Source organism: Mustela lutreola, chromosome 14 (assembly GCF_030435805.1).
Source record: "Mustela lutreola isolate mMusLut2 chromosome 14, mMusLut2.pri, whole genome shotgun sequence".
Taxonomy (NCBI): domain Eukaryota; kingdom Metazoa; phylum Chordata; class Mammalia; order Carnivora; family Mustelidae; genus Mustela; species Mustela lutreola.
In genome coordinates this window covers 16,140,325-16,161,613 of record NC_081303.1, presented here as the reverse complement: position 1 = coordinate 16,161,613, position 21,289 = coordinate 16,140,325, and the positions used below count along the sequence as shown (strand labels likewise).

General features: G+C 38.8%; 2 protein-coding genes across 3 annotated transcripts in view; one reads left to right on the top strand and one right to left on the bottom strand.

Moving 5' to 3' along the window:
- Positions 1-18,270, bottom strand: part of TOR1AIP1 (torsin 1A interacting protein 1) — a 42,352-nt gene extending 24,082 nt beyond the window's left edge. For both annotated transcript variants that reach the window (XM_059146465.1, XM_059146466.1), the window contains exons 1-5: positions 17,796-18,270; positions 16,072-16,149; positions 12,380-12,439; positions 11,437-11,481; positions 805-846 (exon numbers count right to left, since the gene is read on the bottom strand). In XM_059146465.1, the coding sequence (XP_059002448.1) occupies positions 805-846; positions 11,437-11,481; positions 12,380-12,439; positions 16,072-16,149; positions 17,796-18,270 (700 nt within the window). The remainder of the gene's footprint in view (positions 1-804; positions 847-11,436; positions 11,482-12,379; positions 12,440-16,071; positions 16,150-17,795) is intronic.
- The window catches only part of LOC131814957 (torsin-1A-interacting protein 2-like), a 40,821-nt gene continuing 37,348 nt past the window's right edge, over positions 17,817-21,289 (top strand). Inside the window, exon 1 of the mRNA XM_059146471.1 lies at positions 17,817-17,952. The gene's annotated coding sequence lies outside the window, so the exon portion shown is untranslated. The remainder of the gene's footprint in view (positions 17,953-21,289) is intronic.

The following is a 21,289-nucleotide window of genomic DNA, read 5'->3' as shown; positions in this document are numbered from 1 at the left end:
CACTAGTAGAGTCTTTACTCAATACTTTAATGATCTAGATTAAAAAACAAGTAATTCAACATTAAAATGAGACCTCTCGAATTATCAGATATAGAATTGTTATTTATTATGCTTACTATTCTGGATCGTAAATTTTCCTACAAGCTAAAATTGGGCTCATTAATGTTCTCTGAGGCACATAATTATCTCTCAAACAAATATTCAGAGTAATATCTATAAGATTATATTCTGAGGCTTTACTATAGAGTCAAAGAGTGAACAATTGAGCATTAAGTAGTGGAAAAGTTCTACATTATGGGGGGGAACTATATATAGTGTGTAAATATAGATAAGATTTATATAGGCACACACGTGTATACATATGTCCCTCTGTGTTTCTGAAAGGGGGATGTACACATATATCTATATACAAAATCTAGTAAGCAGGTAACCTTAGATTATGTGGGTTCTAAAATAGGACTAAATTTATTGTACTATTTACAGGCTGATTTTGGAAAAATGATTATTTTAATACCATAGTCAGAGGCCAACATATGCCAGAATCTTTTTTTATTAACTTTGCTTAAAATTAACAACTCAGATAAAAGATGCTTAAAATGCATATAAAGACTATCATCCCTCACTCTTATCCTATTTTACCTGCCCAATTATGAGTTCAGATAAGCATGGATTTTTTTCTTTTCCCGAAGAAAAACACTATTTTCTACTCTTTCTAAAGTACTATCAAAACTGCACCTCATGTTAATGGGCCAAAAAAAAAAAAAAAAAAAAAAAAAAGATTTAGAATATTTTAGAAGAAAATACCTCCTTCAGAAAAATTGACTTTCTGTTGGATACTGGTGGCTTCTAGAAAAGAAAAGCAGACATGTCACATGTAATACCAAAAGCTAAAGCTCAGAAATAAGTAAGAGCATGTAATTTAGGAAAGGGAACACAAAGACAGACCAACCAACTTTTTTTCTATTAAATCTTAAAAATATATGTATCATTTACCTCTAGGTTATCTGAGAAATAAGTCTGACAGAAACTAGAATCAGAAAGTTTATTTTTCCTTTAGCCGCCAGGTCCATCTGAACTCTAAAATGTAACCTGTTGCAGGAAACATTAAATTCTCTGTGGACAAATATTCCAGTCCCTATATAGGTTAACTGTATTCTCATTCTCCTATTTGCCAGAGTCCCTACACACTCTTAAGACACCCACCATCCTGGCAGAACTGACAAACCAGTTCTTTATTGCACTGATATAGCCAAAAACAAAGAAAGAGGGAAAGAAACTGTGTAGCTCCAGCAAGTTCATGAACACCACTATTTCTCAGAGGCAGATAATCTGGACAAAGACAAATGACACAATGTATCAAACAAATTTTAAATGTAGTATTTTTATATGGGGTATTCTGAAAGGTTTTTAATTGAAGGGAGATAAATCCAAATGTGGCCTTGCATTAATTGGGCTAAAATACTGCATTTGACAATTTGAGAAGTAGCATGAATCAGATTGCTCACAAAGCCGAAATCTGTTTCTTTTCCCTCTAATTATCTTAACCTGTATTTGCTTTCCAAAAGGGAAAACTACTGTGAAAGACAAGTGTCAACAAATTTTATGGTGAATTTAGGAATCTTCTGTTCAGGTCAGTTTAATTATATTAATATAACACTGGTCAAATTATTCCTACTGTAAGAGTGGCAAATGTACATCAATATGTGAAATATATTTGTAAAATTTTTGGTATAACTAACTGTAACTGCACATAGTAACTGTTACTCTTAAAAAGCTAGAATCTGGTATATTAGATTCCACTTTAATCTAGATCTTTAGGTAGACTGTCTTTTCAATTTTCTTTTCCAAGACGAAAAATGGAAAGCCAAATATGCCTTAGTGCTATTCTCTTAAAATTTTTAATGAATATTTCCATTTGTATAAAAAGGTATCATTCCCTTTTGGAGGGAATTCCCATTTGGAGTTTTCTAGGCATGTATTACTGTACTTGTCTTTTATACAGCAGTTTACTTTCTTTATTCATATAACTTACCCCACAGCATGCAAACAGAGGTTTTCTTAAAAAAAAAATCAGTGGGGGACGCCTGGGTGGCTCAGTTGGTTAAGCAGCTGCCTTCGGCTCAGGTCATGATCCCAGCGTCCTGGGATCGAGTCCCACATCAGGCTCCTTGCTCAGCAGGGAGCCCGCTTCTCCCTCTGCCTCTGCCTGCCATTCTGTCTGCCTGTGCTCGCTCTCTCCCCCCCTCTCTCTCTGATAAATAAATAAAATCTTAAAAAAAAAAAAAATCAGTGGTTATGTCTTACATCATTATCTTCATAATAGTTAAGCCCTTGATATTTAAATGCTGCTAGTTAATTTTCTAAAAACCTTCATGTCTGCGATCGGATTCTCACAAGGTCATAAGGGAATAATTTCCTAGGTAATGCTCATAGATATTAAATGACTTTTCTAAGGGTGTCAGAATAGATGAAAAAAAGACTTGAACACAGGGCTCTTTTGATTTCTAGTCTACTGCCCATCTACCACTGCATCAGTCTAGTTTATAATGGCATACGGTCAGCAATGATCATTACTTTTTAAATTAATTCTTTTATTTTAAAGAGCAGTTTAAGATTCACAGTAAAACTGAGGGGAAGGTAGTTAGATTTCCTATATGGTCCAGACCCAACATGAATAGCCTCCTTCCTCCATTATCAACATCTCCCCTTAGAGTAGTCTATTTGTTGAGAAGTGGTGCCACTGATGGATCTATATATACACCATAATCTCCCAAAGGCCCTAATTTACATTACAGTGCACTCCTGGGTGTTGCACATTCTGTGGGTTTAGACAAATGTATAATGGCATGTATCTGTCATTACGGCATCATACAGAGTATTTTCATGCCCTAAAAAAATCCTGGGCTCCATTCTATTCATCCTTCCCCTACTACCACCACCACCGCCGCCGCCACCACCAAATCCTTGATGACCACAAATCTTTTTACTGTCTCAATAGTGTTGCCTTTTCCAGAAAGTCATAATTGGTTCTTGCATGTCTTTTCATGGCTTGATAACTCATTTCTTTTTAGCACTGAATGACACTCCATTGTCTGGACGTGCCAGTTCATTTATCCATTCACCTACTGAAAGACAAGTTGGTTAATTCCAAGTTTTGGCAATTATGAATAAAGATGCTATATATGTGTGCAGGTTTTTGTGTAAACATTAAGTTTTCAACTCCTCTGGGTAAATACCAAGGAATGTAATTGCTGGATTATATAGTAAGAATGTGGTTTTGTAAGAAACCATCCAACTGTCTTCAAAGTGTATGTACATTTCATATCCCCACTAAGAATGAATGTGTTTTTCTTGCTCCACATTCTTGTTAGCATTTGGCACTGCCAGTTTTTTGGATGTTGGCTATTGTAAGAGATATGTAGCGGTATATTGTTTTAAACTGCATTTCCCTGATGACATATAATGTAGAGCATCTTTTCATACGCTTACTTGCCATCTGTGTATCTGCCATTGAGGTGTCTGTTAAGTCTTTGGCTCATTTTTCAATCAAGTTGTGTTTTTATTGTTGAGTGCTAACAGTTCTTTGTGTATTTTGGATAGTTGTCCTTTATTAGATGTGTCATTTGCAAGTATTTGCGCTCAGTCTGTGCCTTTTGTTCTTATTGTCTCCTTATCGTCTTTTGCAGAGCAGAGGTTTGTAACTTCAGATAAGTTGTTGAGATTTTCATTGCAAATACACTGAATCTATAGATTAAGTAGAAAAGAAGCCATATCTTGACAGCACTGAGTCTTCCCATTCGTGAATGTGGAATATTTCCATTTTTTAAAAAAAATTCTGTGATTTTATTAATTCAGTTTTATAGTTTTTCTCATATAAATCTTGTACAAATCTTGGGATTTATAGCTAAGTATGTCATTTGGGGAGGGCATGCTATTGTAAATTGTAGTGTTTTCAATTTCAAATTTCTCTCGTTCTTTGCTGGTATGTAGAAGTGATTAGCTTTGGTATATTAACCTTGCATCCTGCAACCTTGCTATATAATTACTTACTAGTTCCTATTTTTGTCCATTCTTTTAGATTTTCTACATTGATGATTCTATTACCATTGAACAAAGACAGTTTTCTTTCTTTCTTCCCAACCTGTATACCTTTTGTTTCCTTTTGTCTTACATTTGCCAGAACTTCCAGCACAATGTTGATAAGGAATGGTGAACAGGACCATCTCTGCTTAAGTATGCATTTAGGTTCCTTTATGGCTTTTCATGGCTTGACAGCTTATTTCTTTTTAGCACTTGTAATAATACAAAAGCTTCCAGTTTCTCACCATTTTGATGTTAGCTGTTTAGATTTTTTGTAGTACTGTGAAACTGAGAAAGATCCCCGCTATTCCTGTTTATCATGAATGAGTGTTGGATTCTGTCACATGCTTTTTCTATATATATCAACAGGATCACATCATTTTTCTTTTTTAGTTTATGTGATAGACTTTCAAATGTGGAACCAGCCTGGGACAAATTCTACTTTGTTGTAGTGTATCTCTACACCCAATGTGGAGCTTAAATTCACAACCCCCAGATCCAGTCACAAGCTTTACTGACTTGAACCAGTCACATGCCCAATTCTTTTTGGTTTGGACTCATTGTGCTAATATTTTGTGGAAGACTATTGCTTCTATGTTCATGAGATATTGATCTGTAGTTTTGTTTTCTTGTATCTGTCTAGGCTTGGTATTAGGGGAATACTGGCCTCACAGGATGAACTGGGAAGCAATTCCTCTGCTTCTATATATAGTAATTTGTGACTTTTTTTCTTAGTTTTATCTCTTCTTTTTTCTTTTTTCCTTGGTTAGCCTGGCTAAAGGCTTTACCTTTGATGGTAATTTTGCAAGGTACTAGGCTTGGTCTTTTACTCTCTACACTTGAAATCATTCACTCTACTCCTTCCTTGCTTGTATGGTTTCTGAAGAAAATTTGAATGTCATTCTTCTATTTTTTCCTTTATAGGTCAGTTCTTCTAGCTTCTTTAAGGTTTTGTCTTTGATTTTCTGTAGTTTGAAAATGATAAACACCTAGGTGTATTTCTCTCTCTCTCTCTTTTTTTTTTTTTTTTTTTTTTTTGGCATTTATTCTGCTTGGTGTTCTCTTAGCTTCCTGAATCTGTGATTTGGCATCTGACATTAACTTGAAGAAATTCTTAATCATTATTGTCTCAAGTATTTTTTGTGTCCTTTTTTCTTCTTTTGCCACTCCCATTATGTGTGTTGAACATTTTATAGCTATATAGTCCTTGGGTGGTGTTTTTTTCAGTCCTTGATACTTCTTTTTGGTTGAGAATTCTGGTTTTTAAAATTAAGATGTAACTGACACATAAACATTGTGTAAGTCTGTCTACAACACACTGACTTAATACATTTATATATTGCATTACCACGATCACAGCATAGTTAACACCTCTATCGTATCACATTATCATTTATTTGAGTAGTCTATCGATATGCCCTCTAGCACAGAACTTTCTTTTCCTCAGCCATATCCAATCTATGATGTCCGTCAAAGGCAGTCTTCATTTCTATTAGAGTGTTTATCTCCAGCGATTCTTTCTGATTCTTAGGATTTGTTTCTCTTTACACTGTCCGTTTGTGCATGCTGTCTACTCTACTCGTTAGACTCTCTAGCAAAATCAATCATAGTTGTTTTAGATTTCTGGTCTTATAACTCTTAACATTACTGTCGTATCTGGTTCTGATGTTGGTGGGTTCTTCAAATTATTTTTTGCCCTTTGATAGGTCTTTTCCCTTTTTTTTCTTTGAGAGAGAGAGAACAAATGCACGCACATGAATGTGGGAGGGGCAGAGGAAGAGGGAGAGGGAGAGAGAATCTTGAAGCAGGTTCCATAATCAGTTCAGAGCCTGATGCAGGGCTTGATCTCACCACCCCGAGATTACGACCTGAGCCGAAATCAGGCACCCATCTTTGTGTATGTCTTGACACCAAATCTTAATCTTCTGTCCTGACATCTGAACATGGTGGACTGGGTAAAAGGAACTGCTGTAAACAAGCCTTCAGAAATGCAGTGATGAGGTCTGGGGGGAGGGAAAGGGCTCCCGAGTCCTGTGATTCTTAGTCTTTCAGTGAGTTTACGCCTCTGAACTGTGAACTTCACAAGTGGTTCTCATTGTTTTTCTTTCTTCCTTAGGTGGGACAGGTTGTCTAGAGTGGCCTGCAGTATGTTATTTTCCTTCCCCCCAGCTGCATGCTGATAATACTCCAGTAGGTCAGGCTTTGGTTAACTCGACTGCCTTGAAGGCAGGCCTTGTTAATCGGACATATTTCCAAATGATTCCTTTCCCCCCTCTCCCTGCCAAAGCATGAGAGAATTTTTCTCTGGTACTTACTATGGGGATTTGGTTGAGCTCCTGGAGGTAAACCTCACAGTACAGTGGGGGCACCATGCTGACTGGGTCCCCTTGGCATTTTTCACTCTCAGACTTCACATGGAGCCTCCTACAATTGATCAGTTATAGCTCAGGTTTTTCTACCCCAGAACTGGTTCCTGCAGAGGTCTCCACTTTTCAGTCTTTGCTCTTGGGAAGCCAAGATATCCTGTATTTGTCTCTCTACTCTGGGAGGCAAGGATTTGCCCTGCGTTCTCTCCTTTCTCACAGATCCAAAAAGAGCTTTTGATTTTTCAGTTGTGTTTATTTATTGTTAGGTTGGCATGGTGACTTCCAAGCTTCTTACATGTGGACAAGGAGGGAAACCAGAAGTATCTCAATTTTTAAAATAAATTAATGATAAAGAAAAGACAGAGTGCTGAACTCTTCTCAGGTTCCAAGAACTTCTCTAAGTGTAACTCATTTACAAAGCAGTTTTGCTGAAGTCACATTTATATTAGGGCATTATGTTTTATATAATTAAAAAATTATTTGGTATAGCAAAATTTAAGGCTGAATTGATTTTAGAATCTGTATATTCCTTCACTGAGCTACCAGTGTGTGTGTGTGAGGGGAATGTATAGTGCAGTTATCCTTCCCTTTTCGATCCTAATTTATTTCCATGTACTTTTTAAACTCCAGGTCAATTTCTTTAGAGCCAATTCACCTAATAATCAATCCCTCATATACAGGTTGCTGAAAATTCAATTTCCTTTGTTTTGTTTATGTATGTATTATCTAATCAGTCTGTGGGATAATTTAAGAAATTTTTTAACCAATTTATATAAGGGAGCTCCCATTTTTTCTATCATTATATTTGAAGTATTCAATATATCATGGATTTTATCGATTTTTGAACACTTTTAAATCTTTGATTCTAGTCTTTAAAAGCCCTTTCTATAGAATTTTATGTTTCTAACAATATTTATCAATAGTATTCAAGACATGAACAGTAACTTGCTAAACACGGATATCTTGATAATATCACTAATATCCTTGTGCCTTATGCATAATCCAAAGATATGTCATGAATTAGATGTTCTAAATAATAATAAAACCTATACATTTATTTGATTTGATAATAATCATCACTATGTCAGTCTACCCATTGTCTTGACTATATTTACGATTTTTTTAAAAACTAAGTTTCCCTAACTTTATATTTTTAAGATTCTATTCATTCATTTGACAGAGAGAGAGAGACAGTGAGAGAGGGAATGTAAGCAGAGGGAATGGGAGGAGGAGAAGCAGGCTTCCTATTGAGCAGGGAGCCTGATGCAGAGCGCGGTCCCAGGACCCCGGGACCAGGATCCAAACCAAAGGCAGATGCTTAACATGGTTTTCATTTTAGTAAATGAAGGTCAAGAATTCCAAGTCTACTGTTAGACTGTCATCCTAGAAGTTATTTAACGTATCTCAGAGTCACAGCTAATCTGAGACTATTGTCTCTAATGCAAAAGGGTTTAATTTCTCATACTGCACAGACTCTGAAGATAAACAGAGATGTCTATTACAAGACATTAACAAGTACCTGCAAATCACTTTCCCCACTCTGCTTGCTACTGACCCTTCAAAATTCAGGTCAAATGCTATTTCCTTCATGAAACCTGCCCAACCTCTCCTCCACACTATCACATACACATAGCACTATTTTAACACTTAGAAAATTACAATAATTGGGCGCCTGGGTGGCTCAGTGGGTTAAGCCGCTGCCTTCGGCTCAGGTCATGATCCCAGGGTCCTGGGATCGAGTCCCGCATCGGGCTCTCTGCTCAGCGGGGAGCCTGCTTCCTCCTCTCTCTCTCTCTGCCTGCCTCTCTGCCTACTTGTGATCTCTGTCTGTCAAATAAATAAATAAAAATTAAAAAAAAAAAAAAGAAAAGAAAATTACAATAATTTTCCCAACAGGTTTTTCTTTTCCATTAGATCATGAGTATAAGAGCTAGAGAAAAAAAATCCCATGGCTCGTTATGGTTCTAGCATTTATTAGGCCAGTCACTGATATAGAGAAGGTTATTAAAAATAAAATATTTAATAAATGAATAGATTTTTATATCACAGAATAAATTTTTAAGTTAAGGCTTTCGTTAATATTTCTCACACCATGGGGCACCTGGGTGGCTCAGTGGGTTTAAAAGCATCTGCCTTTGGCTCGGGTCATGATCCCAGGGTCCTGGGATCAAGCCCCACCATCGGGCGCTCTGCTCAGCGGGAAGTCGGCTTCCTCCTCTCTCTCTGCCTGCCTCTCTGCCTACTTGTGATCTCTGTCAAATAACTAAATAAAATCTTAAAAAATATATATATTTCTCACACCATGACAACATTACTTAACAACTCAAGAAAATACTGTGAAATTAGTGCTTAATGATTAGGTTTCATGCAAGGTTTTAAACATTCCGTTTTCATCTTTTTAATCTAAGCTGCAAAGAATATATAAATATTTAAATACAACTGATGATGAATCAGCAGCATCTAGGACTATACAAAAGTTTTAATTTCATTTCCCTCTTTTGTATTCATCTTCTTCTTTTTTAAACTCCTTGGCTTCTACATGTAGAAGGTTAAAAACATTTATTTTTTTTAAAGGTATTATTCTTCACTATGCTTACACGGAATCTTTGAGAAATTAAACTCTTATTTGGAGCAGTAATACCCTTAATTTTAAAAAATATAGTTAAAATATTATAAAGTTGTGGCAAAACAGAGAGAATAGGCTAGGTCTGAGTACAACCGCCCATAGGTGGGGACATCCTGGCTGAGGGGAGTAGAGCTTGGGCCTGGGGCTGGCAACTTCACCCCCCAGGATCTCCAGAACTCACCATTCCCTACCACCGGTGTCCCTCAGATCCACTGTGAGAACATGGTACAGGTCTTAGCCTAGACATTCTGGCCACTGACATTACCTAATACCTGGTCTGCAAAGGGATGCCATTCTATCAGGACCACAAGATCTCCAAGAAGGCGTGTTCATGGCCAAGACCAAAGGGGTTGCCCTCAACCAGTTATCACCGAAGGAGCTATGGGCCCTTAGCCCAATGGGTCATTGTTCGTGGGCCACATGGGCTGCTTGTGGTACTACAGACACAGCATGGAGCAGTATACTGCCTTGAGTGGCACAGTGGGCTCTAGGGTCAATAGGCACATCAGCCCAGTGTGAACACTGCTGCAGGCCCAGCAGGCCTAGAGCCTTCCCCACCCCCAATTCCAAATAAAGTGGGCCCAAGAGGGAAAAAAATCATAAAAGCTGTGCCATTTAGTAGACAAATGGCAATAATTAAAGGAGCTGTTAAGGAGGTACTACTTTTCCAATAATCTCAACCAATTAGGGAAAGGTACTTTCAGAAGTCCTAGGAACTTGCTTGTTATAAGAATAGATCACTTACAACCATCTCTTCTGGTGGAAACCAACTACTAACTGTATCACCTTCTTTTGCTTGGTTACAGTTTTTAAGGAAAATACAAAGTTCCAGGTATATTTGTACTACAGACTTTCTATTCCTAGAGACTTATAGAATGTGTTGGTGTGAGAAGTGAAGGATATGCAAGGAAATAAAACTTTTATTTTGTGCTTTGTCTGAGGACAAAGATAGATTTCATAAATCAAACTCTCATGCTTTCCCAAAGAGAAGACGAGCTAGAATACAGGAGCCGTTGTATCTCCTGTCTTTTTGTGGTGTCCACAGAGGCTAATAATGGGGTGCTACAATAAATCTACGTCCAGGCAAGTATGTAACTGTCTGAATTTACTCTTAAACAAATGTCACTTTGGCTGATTTGTGGTCTCTATTCCTGCCACTGATATAAACCAGAAAGTGGTAAACTTTTTCCATAAAGGGCCAAATAGTAAATATTTGAGACTCTGCCAGCCACACAAAGTCTCTTTTCTTAGCTCACAGACTCTACAAAAACAGAATTGCAGGTAAGATTTTACTCAGAAGCTGACTCCCCATACAGATACCTTTAAGAGAGGTACCTCTAAGATTATTCAATGTCAACCATGCTTTTGAAGAAAGGGTCAGGATGGGGCAGCAAGCAGGAGAGTATAAAAAACAGTTTGGGGATATCAATAATATTGAAGCTCCATGAATAGCCACTTTTAATACTCTAAGAATATTACCATAAAAAAGAATCAGAAGACGCCATTCTCTGGCAATCCTGTAGAAATATTTCTTTAAACCGGAAAGCAGTTTTTAAAAAGTTAGTTCTTATTATAAAGTATTTATAAAAATAATTTTAAAATCTACAATAGAAAGTAAAAGTGCTGAATTATTTCAGCTCCAACTTCTCTTCCAATTAAGAGATTATAACTTAAAAAAATTTGGGGGGGGTTAAATAAAGCATTTGAGAAACTCTGGTGGGTAAGTTGCATAATGTAAAGAATGTTTTCAGTAGCCAGACACTAAATCCTGAAATCTTTAAGAAATCAGCCTGAGCCTAAGTGAAAGATGAATTTCAAAGAAGTTGCAACTAGTTCTAAAAAAAAAAAAAAAAAAAAGGGAGACTTCCTTCCTTTTTGACTCATCTCTAAATTTAAAACTAAGTCCAACCACAATCAATGTAGGTTCACTCTTGGTATCTCATGTCCTACACCAAAGCAAACACTGAAAAGCATTTAAACCAGTTCAGCAAACATCGGAAAGGATGCTGAACTTACTGCAAAAGACATCTTGAATTTACTTTCTAAAATCAAGAAAAAATGTGAACGCCAAAGTTGATATCCCTTTTCTCCCAGGAGTCTGAGTTTAACAAAGTCTAATAAAAATTAAAATGTATGTTATTACATCTTCATTTATGAATTTAAATAATATGACAAATGATGTAATTTCAGAGACTAAAAACCAGGGCAATTAAGAAAGATCAAGGCCATAGGGACAGTGTCCCACAAGCTAAGATAATGAACAAAATAATATTCTCAAGTCTGTGACTAAATGTGTATATTCCTGTATTCTGATAACCAAAACCCTCAAAAAAAAAAACCTATAAAAATTAGAGGTAAACAAACCTAATTCACTCATTTTAGTATTTCCATTTGTTTTGTATGCCGAATCTGCAAGAGAGATAGCAAGAAAATGATTAGAGCTTAAAAGGAAATGCATCATATGGTACTTTACCACAGGTAGATCATCAAAACCTTAACAGATCTTTATCATTATAATACTTAAAATAACAGTTATCCATCCATCAAAAAAAAAACCCCAAAAAACCAAACAAAAAAAATGCAAACCATCCTAACTTTTTCTTAAAGAAAAGGACTGAGAAGTAAAAACCCAATGGGAAGATAAATAAGGTTGTTTTTTAGTTCCCATGATAAAGCACCCTTATTGACTAATAAACTCTGAAAATGAAGCAGAAGTAAACTGCCTGGAATAACTTTACTAGTTTTCTTTCATAGTCATGAAATCAACTTAAGGGCAACATTTTTAGAGGTCTTAGTCAAAAAGAAATAAAAATGAGGCAGAAAAATTTTATAGCCCTGAGCTTGATTTTTTTAGTAGCACTATGCTGGGAAGAATAAAAAGTTCCCAATCCTAGTTTAAAATCATCATGCTAGCAAAAAGAATCATAGCAACATATAAGAACCAACTCTTAAAAAGAATGAGGAAGCCCTTTATATATGGAAAGTAAGTAAAAATAAAAACAGACAATAGGAAGGTGCATAAGAGTGTTCACTGGGCTAACATTTGTGTTAAGAAGGGAGGAAAATATCATTAATATATGAATTTCTTTGTATCTTCATAAAATATCTCTAAAAAAGACCTAAGAAACTGAAGACATTGGTTGTCTCTGATGAGGAGACTTAGTAGTAAAGGGCAGAGAAGGTAGGGAGACTTTTCATCGTGTATTTTAATAACTTTAAAATTTTGAACCATATGAATACAAGTACTAACCTATTTAAAAATAAAACTATATTTATAAAACAGTTAATAGACAAAACAATCTCTTACCAGATCTTGGACTTCTTAGAGGGGGTCTACGCAGGCTGATTATAGGATCTTCACTCACCACTAATATAGAAGAAAACGCATTTAAAAAAATACGAAATGTCAAACATACAAATTTATTATACAATCATCTATTTATTTCACAAAGGTTTTTCTGAGCCTTTCCTTAAGTATGGGAATATAATAGTGAACTACAGACAAGTTTCCTGCCATAAAAAGTTTATGAACATGATGGAAAAATAAGCAGTTTTTCTGAACAGACCACAGTTATATAAAAAGAAAAGAATACCAAATAAAATTCTTCTAATAGTTCCAATTGAGAACCAAAATTTGCACTGCAACAGCAACTCAATTATTTATTCCATTTGGGGCTTATCCTCATTAGGGATTATTCCTGGCATATTTTAATTTTGGGGTTAACATCCTTAGAGTTAATATAGTCCGTCGAAATTTTAACCTTAGGTATACTCAAGAAATTCAAGCTCTAATTTTAAATGAAATGTTAATCCAGCCAGGATTTGTTTCAGACTAAGGTTCAACGGCATAGGGTTAATGGAAAAGCCAATCCCGTTAGATAAAATGTTAACCTAGCAAACCAAGGTGTGTTTTATCAGAGAGCCCTAAACAACGTAAACTAAAGTCCAATATATATCTAAATTTGGATTATAATATGTTTGTTTCATCTCTCTCTGTAAAAGGCATTCTGTTTGTCTCGGTATAATTGTGAAAACCATTCTGAACTGGATATCACTGGTCCCCTCCGTTACACTAACTGCCTGTATTTGTTTTGACAAAACTGACTTAACCCAATTTCCCCTTTAAAGTATCTAGAAGAGATTCTGAAGGGTCAGCTGCTCATATGTTCAAAAAATACTTACTGAGCATGTTTCTATGCATCTTAAAGACAGAGATGTAGAGAAGTGATTACACTCATTTTACATAGCTCAAAAAAGGCAGAACTAAGATCAATAAGAGGAAGTTACAACGAAGTAGATTTTAGTTCATTACTTAAACAAATAAATTATTGCTGTTGCCTCCAAAACAGAACACATAGTGAAGCAATGATTTCCACTTCAGTGAAAATGATCAGGGACTATATGTACAGATGCTGACAGCCTGCACTGATAGAAACTTTGAGTAGATGACTTCCCTCAATCTTCCAGCTTTAAGATTTTATGAACTATCTACCTTAGTTGCTAGTGTTTCACACATCAGGTATTGGAACTTAAAGAAATAACTTTAAAAATAAATCCTGTACACGTTCATAATCCCATCATTACAACTTTCCTCTTTTCCTCTTCTGTATTCCCACTCTTTTCAGGTTTAAAACCTAAAGCTCAATTTAATCTACAGACATCAATTACTATTTCAGATCCATCTTTTAAGAAGCAATTTCCCTATGCTCTATGATATACATAGCCTTATATAAGTTACTTAAAGGAGAAAGAGTGCCAAAGAGAGGAATTGGAGAATAAAATAGCAAGTATCCTTCTTTTGTAGCAATCTTCGTCCCTTGATGGCTTTTGCTCACCACTGCATCCGCAGCACCTAGCATGGGGATTGGCATAAAGTAGATGCTCAACAAATATCTGAAGAATGAAAGAATGTTCCAAAGAATCAAATGTTCAGCACCCAAAGAATCAAATGTTTGTGACAAAATAGTAGGCATTAAGAAAAATTTATCTATGATTGTTTAGCTAGAAACCCCAACTGTTAGAACAAAAGTATCTATTTAACTGTAAGAAAAAATGAAATTCTAATATAATTTCACATTGTAACACCAGCTTCATGATTTCCAGAAAAGAATGATCTGATTACAGAACAGTTATATAAGTATACATGGACTAATCTGAATGAACAACCCAATGGCTATTTTAATGTGAAAATAAATCAATTCTGGAACTTAGAACAATAAGAAGAGTTCAAACTCTATACATGTTCTAAATTAATATAATTGATGTTTACCATAACTTACAAAAACAGGATGTCAAATGATGTAGTTGTCTTTATTAGGCTGCTTTAGAAGGTGGCCCCTTGGTTTGGGTCTTTAGTCTTTTTTTTTTTTTTTTTTAAAGACTTATTTATTTATTTGAGAGAGGAGGAGGGAGAGAGCATGCATGTGTGCAAATGAGGGAAGAGACAGAGGGAGCGAATCTTTAAGCAGACTCCCTGCTGAGCCGGGAGCCCTATACGGGGCTTGATCTCACCACCCAAGAGATCATGACCCAAGCTAAAACCAAGATTGGATGCTTAACTGACTGAGCCACCCAGGTGCCCTCAAAGCATTTTCCCAAGAGAGTTTATAATCTTAACATAGTAACATAGGCATTAAATATAAAGGGTACGTTTATTTGGAACTAAACTTGAACCTTATTCTAAAGAGAATAAATTATAAAGCATAATTTTTTTAAAAAGATTTATTTATTTATTTATTTGAGAGAGAGAAAGTATGTGCATGCATAGGAGGGGGAGCAGAGGAAGAGGGAGAGACTCTGAAACAGACTCCACGCTGAGTGCAGAGGCTGATGTGGGGCTCAATCCCAAGACCCTGAGATCATGACCTGAGCTAAAATCAAGAGTGTGACACGCTCAACTGACCGAGCCACCCAGGCACCCCAAAGCATTATCTTATCAGAGCAATAGATAAGGAAACAAGTCAAGATATGAGTTAAAAAAAAAAAAAAAGTCAGGGATGGTCAATTTCATAGTTACCATTATTTATGGTTGTGGGACTTTCCTGATATCAAAAAAAGCAAACTGAAAATAAATGGAACTAAAAACCAAAGGATACTAAACATTAATAACTGAACTAAATCCTTTCCCCCGCTTTTTAAAATAGTTTAAACAGTTTTTTAAAACTCAAGTAGACTACCAATGTAGCCCACTTCTATGTTACATTGATACTAATTGACACAAATATTCTTACACTTTAACATCTCTGAAATTGGGAGGCATCATATCATCTATGACATATTAGGAGTTTAACTGGCAGCATTTCTCCCTTCTAGGTGGTACATAAAACAATGCTGTGAATTTTACAACTGATGACATTTTAGATTTGATGAAATACTGACCATATCATGTCATGATTTTATCATCCAGACTATGTAATCCATTTTATTTTTTTATTAAGTAGGCACCATGCCCAGCATGGGGCTTAAATTCAAAACCCTGAGATCAAGAGTCCCATGCTTTACTGAGACAGCCAGGCACCCCCCAGTTAGTCCATTTTAAATGGAAAGTAGTGCGACATATTCATGCAAGATACACTTAATGAACTTCACTGAGATGCTAATTGTTACAGAGAAGAGTGACAATGAGGTACTTGGGGGAAAATGAAAAGGCTTTGGAGAAGACAAATGTAAACATGAATTCTGGTTCATCATACATCATGTAATTGTAGGGAAGAGTCTTAGCTTCTCTGAGCTCCTGTTCCCTCACCTATAAAATGGGTACATCTACCCCGCAGAGTTATGTGAATGAATGACCATATGCAAAGTGGCTGGTAATCAGTATCCATCCCATCTTTTCTTGACATATGCCTGTATGGTTTAATCCAAGAAACAATCTATAGAGAAGATTCGCTGAACCTCTAAGTTTTAAGTTATGATTTGGGATCATGGATGAACCAGGCTATAATGTATACATACAAAGAAGCTGGCAGATAAGGCAACAAACAAAATCACTTTTCTTACCGGGAATTTCTGGTGTTCTCTGGATAGTTTTCTTTGGGACTGTCTGGCTTAAAATAGTTTGTGAAGGTGGTTCATCCTCTAAAAACAGACATGACATTTGTCAATATTCAGAACATATGACGTGTGTAGAGATTACCCAATATATAAGCAGAAATGCAAGTAATTCATTTCTTTAGAAATATGTAATTAGAAGTACCAGAACAAAGGAACTCAGGTATAACTACTCTTTAACGCGGCATAAAAATCAACTATTCAGCTCTGATGCTTTACAAAAAAGGTATATTAATTTAGAAATGTAAAAGATGGGCCAGAGTTTCAGAAATGATGTGGATGAAAGCAGAAGTGTGAAGAATGTTTAGATCCTCAAAGACTAATATAGAAATAAATTCTTTACGTATTAAAAAAAAGTTAGCTTGTACAACTGCAGTAGGCTCTGCGGCAGAGTCAATACAATGTAATCTATTGCGGGCCCAGTGCAAAGCGGGTCTTCAGATATTGAAGGAGATAAAATTAACTTCAAAGATGATGGGATCTTTGTCTTCGGGAAGTTTCTAATCTTGAAAGAGAAAACTAAGCGGGCTAAACTGTCTTGAGTAGCTCCACCCAACAACAGCTTACATCTCTTTAATGTCAAGTTTTCAAAATCAACGCATCTTCAAATGTGTCCCCACTTTATGCATCAGCAGGTACAGGCGTTGTCTAGGACTCCGCTCTGAGCCTCCTCTTCGTATCTGGCAATGGGCTACCACTAACTATGTAATTCCATTGTGATTCAATCCCCGGGCATTTTAGCTCATAGGTGCCTTACTGGGGGCCAACACCAACTTCACCTGTGACAGTGTTGGATGGGGAAGAGGTGGTGGGTGGGAGAAGATGGCTTAAGGGAGTTGCTTCCCCTGTGACTTACCTAAAACCACACACTCGCTTTGCCAACATTCTTTCTGCCCATTTAGAGGAAAACTAGTTAAGAATTTCGTTTTGTCGAGCTACTTAACCAATGAGATTACATCGAGGGCCCCCAACGCGGTGCATTTTTGCACAGACCACCATACTTGAGAAAGAGTTCAAGTTTAGCAGGCATTAGGGATCTAGTTCCGTAGAATTGCCTTAACCCACCTCGGTGTAAATATTGGGGGGGGGGTGTGTCTCCAGTCCATTCACCCACTACGCTATCCCTCGAAACGCCCACTGACCAAATTTCCCCCTCTCTCCCCCGACCCGGGTGGCGATGGGAAAGGACTGGAGGGTTACAGCAGCACCCTAACTCTCGGCTGGGGACTTGTGGCCTCTGAGAGTTAGAGGAAATGGAAGTGGTCTTGGTAGCAACATCCGCAGGACAGAGGGGACCGAAGTGAAACCGAGCCCGAAGTGCTCCGCTGTCCCGCCCGCTCCCCCACCCGCCGTGCGCCCGTGAAGGCCTGCGGGAAAGAGGCGATTCGGAGCCCCCAAGGTGATGCCCAGGGATGCGCGCAGCTGCCCGCTCAGGTCGCTCCGCCCGACCGCCTTTCCAAGCCTCCCGCCGTCGCCTCTTCCCCGCCTGCGGTCGAGGCAGACCCCGCGTGGGGGCGCCCGCCCATCCGCGCCGCGGAGCCACGGGAGCCCCGGCGGGGATCAGCTGCGCGGGGACGCCCGCCCGCCCGGCACGCGTACCCGCGCCGCTCGCACCCGCGCGCTGCGCGCGCTCCCCGGCTCGCGGCTGAGACTGTTCCCTCCCGCGGCCTCACCTTCGGAGGAATGAGAGTCCCGTAACCCTCTCCTGGTGGTAACCGGAGACGGCTGGAGCAGGGGCCGCTGTGACTGCTGCTGCTGGCGGACAGTCCTTCGCGTGTTCATCTCCTCGGCTCCCTGGCGGCGCGGCTGCCTCCGCTGCCGAGACCGAAGGTAGTAGGCGCTTTCTCTCACTTCCTCTTTTGCAGAATCAGGCCGGAACTCTTCTAGCGGGACTCGTCTTCTCGCCGGGGACTTTTCTTTGGCCGCCCGGGGCTCGAAGTCGCCGTACACTTCTGGCGGCTCCTCTGAGAACCTCACTTCCCGCCGGCCGTGGCGCGACGGCGAAGGAGTTCCGTACGCAGGCGCGTCACTGCCACCGCCATTTTGAGGGGCGAGCCGGCGTCTCCCCTCCCGTAGGGGGGCCCGGGGTGTGACGTAGATCCCCCACCCTTCCCTCCCCGGCTCCGCCCGCCGCCCGTCGCCCGCCATAGTTGTTGACGTAGCTTGAGTCGATCGCGAAGGTGGTTTGGGGGGTCCGTAGATCGTCCTGTCGTTGGTGGCGACGACTTCGCGTGGTGTTGGGCGGTGGTCGCGGTGGTCAGGAAGGCAGTTGAGAGTCGCCGGGGCCGCCGCCTGCGTCGTCGCTGCTGTGCTGCAAACCCGCCTCTGGGCCCATGGTGTGTCCTGAGGGCTGTGGGAGAGGCAGTGCCTGTGCCGGGTCAGCTGTTGCGGGTCACTCCCGCCTCCTGGCTGAAGGCACCAAAGAGGAGGAGAGGGAGGACGACGTCGCTGTCCTTGGCCTTGGGGGAGGGAGGGAGGGGACGACGAAGACGGGACAACTGGCCGGGCAGATCGCCTTTCCTGAACCCAGCTGCTCGGGGCGAGTGTTACCCGCACGCGGCAGACGCCGGTCCTGGCACCGGGTTCCGAGGGTCTGGGAAAGGCCGAGCGAAAGTCGGGGGCAGAAGTTTCTGTCCTCGCCCCTCGGCTGTTGCGCAGTTTTCCTGGAACGTTTTTGAGCGACTGCTACCTGCGCCGTGCCTTTCCAGGTGTTTCTGGAGTAATGGTTTAAGGGTACGTCGGCAAGTGCCGTCTTTTCTTGGAAAAATTTTCAGTTTTGAGCTCCTTAAGAAGGCAGCGAGTTTTAAAGTTTAAGTCACCTGTTGAGAGCCCAAAATCGTATCTGCAGGCGCGCACACACTCGGGTGGATTCCCATTTGCAGAGTTTACGCAGTCTTCTTTCTGGCTTTCCTGTGAAGGCTCTGTGCCGGTAGCACTGTTCAGAAACCCAGGTGGGGCCGCGTTATGGACATTGAGAAATAAATACTCGGATTCAGTAAGAGCAATATAATTTTAACTTGTGATCCGTTGTTGTTATGTTGATTCTGGGTATGATGTGATCTACTGAACTTGGCTTAGTTTACCGAGTAAGAGAACCTGGTAAGAGTTAACGTGTTTCACCTCTCTGTACCATGTTTACAGACGCGGGTAATCTGCAGATATTTAGCCAAATTTAGACATAGAGAAGATCAGTATTTGGGAGAAGGAGTAAGGTTACTTCATACATATACACTTGTCTTCTTAGAGGGCTTTCCAGAATTGGTTTTAGTGAGTAAAGAAATTATGTAATTTCAGGGGCGCCTGCTTGGCGCAGTGGGGTAAGCCTCTGCCTTCGGCTCAGGTCATAATCCCAGGATCCTGAGATCGAGTCCCACATCTGGCTCTCTATTCAGCAGGGAGCCTGCTTCCTCTCTCTGCTTGTCCCTCAGCCACTTGTGATCTCTTAAGTAATAAGTAAATAAAATCTTTTTTTAAAAATTGTAATTTCGGGCACCAGTTACAATGAATGATTCTGAAAACTGAAGATGTTTATTTCAAGTACTTTAAATCACCTTAGAATGCTTTTCAGCTGGGGCGCCTGGGTGGCTCAGTGGGTTAAGCTGCTGCCTTCGGCTCAGGTCATGATCCCAGAGTCCTGGGATCGAGTCCCGCGTTGAGAGGGAGCCTGCTTCCCTGTCTACTTGTGATTTCTCTCTGTCAAATAAATAAATAAATAAAATCTTAAAAAAAAAAAAAAGAATGCTTTTCAGCGACTCAGTTGCAACTGGGCAAAAATTTCAATTTAATCTTCAGGTGTTATTATGTTTTCACCAATAGTTCATAAGTTTCGGCTTCAGACCTGGTTACATGCTTTAGAGTTACCTAGATTTTAGCCTGTCAGGAGCTTAGTTTAGTTTTGTTTACAATATACAACATAGCCAAAGAAATCGGAGGAAGAGTAACAAAGGAGGTGCTACTTATTTTTTAATCTTTTAAGGGAAAATTAAAAGTGTATTCTCCTTTGTCAGCTTGGATAAAATGATACAGTATTTAGAAAATTTGTGGGACTTAATTCTTTGATAAAATGCTGAAGAAATTGATACTTGGTAATACTTGGCTTTTATTTAAGTAATGATTTCTCTATAAGGTGCCTATTATATCGCTCATTATTAACATAATAAAAGTTTCATAATGTAATCAAATAATATAAAACTTTATAGTATTAATATACAAAATTCATATTATGAACATTAATGCATAGTAAGTACCTCTTTCAAACACTTACCAGTACAGTTTCTATGTAGGAACTCGGACACAGCCTTTTAAACTTAGGTTTGGGGACATACTAAGAAAAAGGATGAGAGATTCTATATGTTACTGAACAATCAAAGAAAATGATCTTCATATTATTGAATAATCAGTACTGTGTTACACTAGATGCTTGTAAAGGCTTAAGAAAGAAACTAATGGCTTTGGCTTTCCAAAGAAACAAATAGGGAATCAAAGTCACAGGTATGGTAACTTTGATGATAACACATATATTTGCTTAGGATTTTCTCTCTTTTGTTTACGTAACATACATATTCCTAGCTCTGCCATACCTGTCTCCCACACCTAGCAACCTTACAAATACCAGCTTTCGTCACTGTGAGGTAGAGCTAAGCTCTTGTCAAACCAGATTTGCTGCTGTAGATATTTTCCAAACTACAAGGCTGGCCCATAAGAGGTGACATTAGAGGCAGTAGATTCATAGCCAATAGTGTAAGGGATTTGCTGGGTCACTGATCCCAAGATGGAACCTGAGCTCTGGAGGTTAGACAGTTACTTCAGTGAGATCACAGGAAAATATAGAGGAATATATTGAGATATATAGAGGAATTCAGTGGATCACAGGAAAAGACAGGTAAGAGAAGAAATGATTCTAACAAAGAATTTAATTTACATATTTATCAAACATCCATATTGTCACAGAATAGACGTTTGGTAAATGTATGGGTTAAATTAATGTGTATTCTCTATCCTTAGGGAATTTGCCATTTATTTGGAGAAAGACATACACAAAAAATTAAAATTCAGATTAAATGACTGGCATCTATTTATATACCTAGCTCTCATGCCTAGGTCTAGAAGTCTAGTGTTGTTGACACTGGATTTCTAAAGCAGCTGTTCTAAAAGAAACATTTTAAAA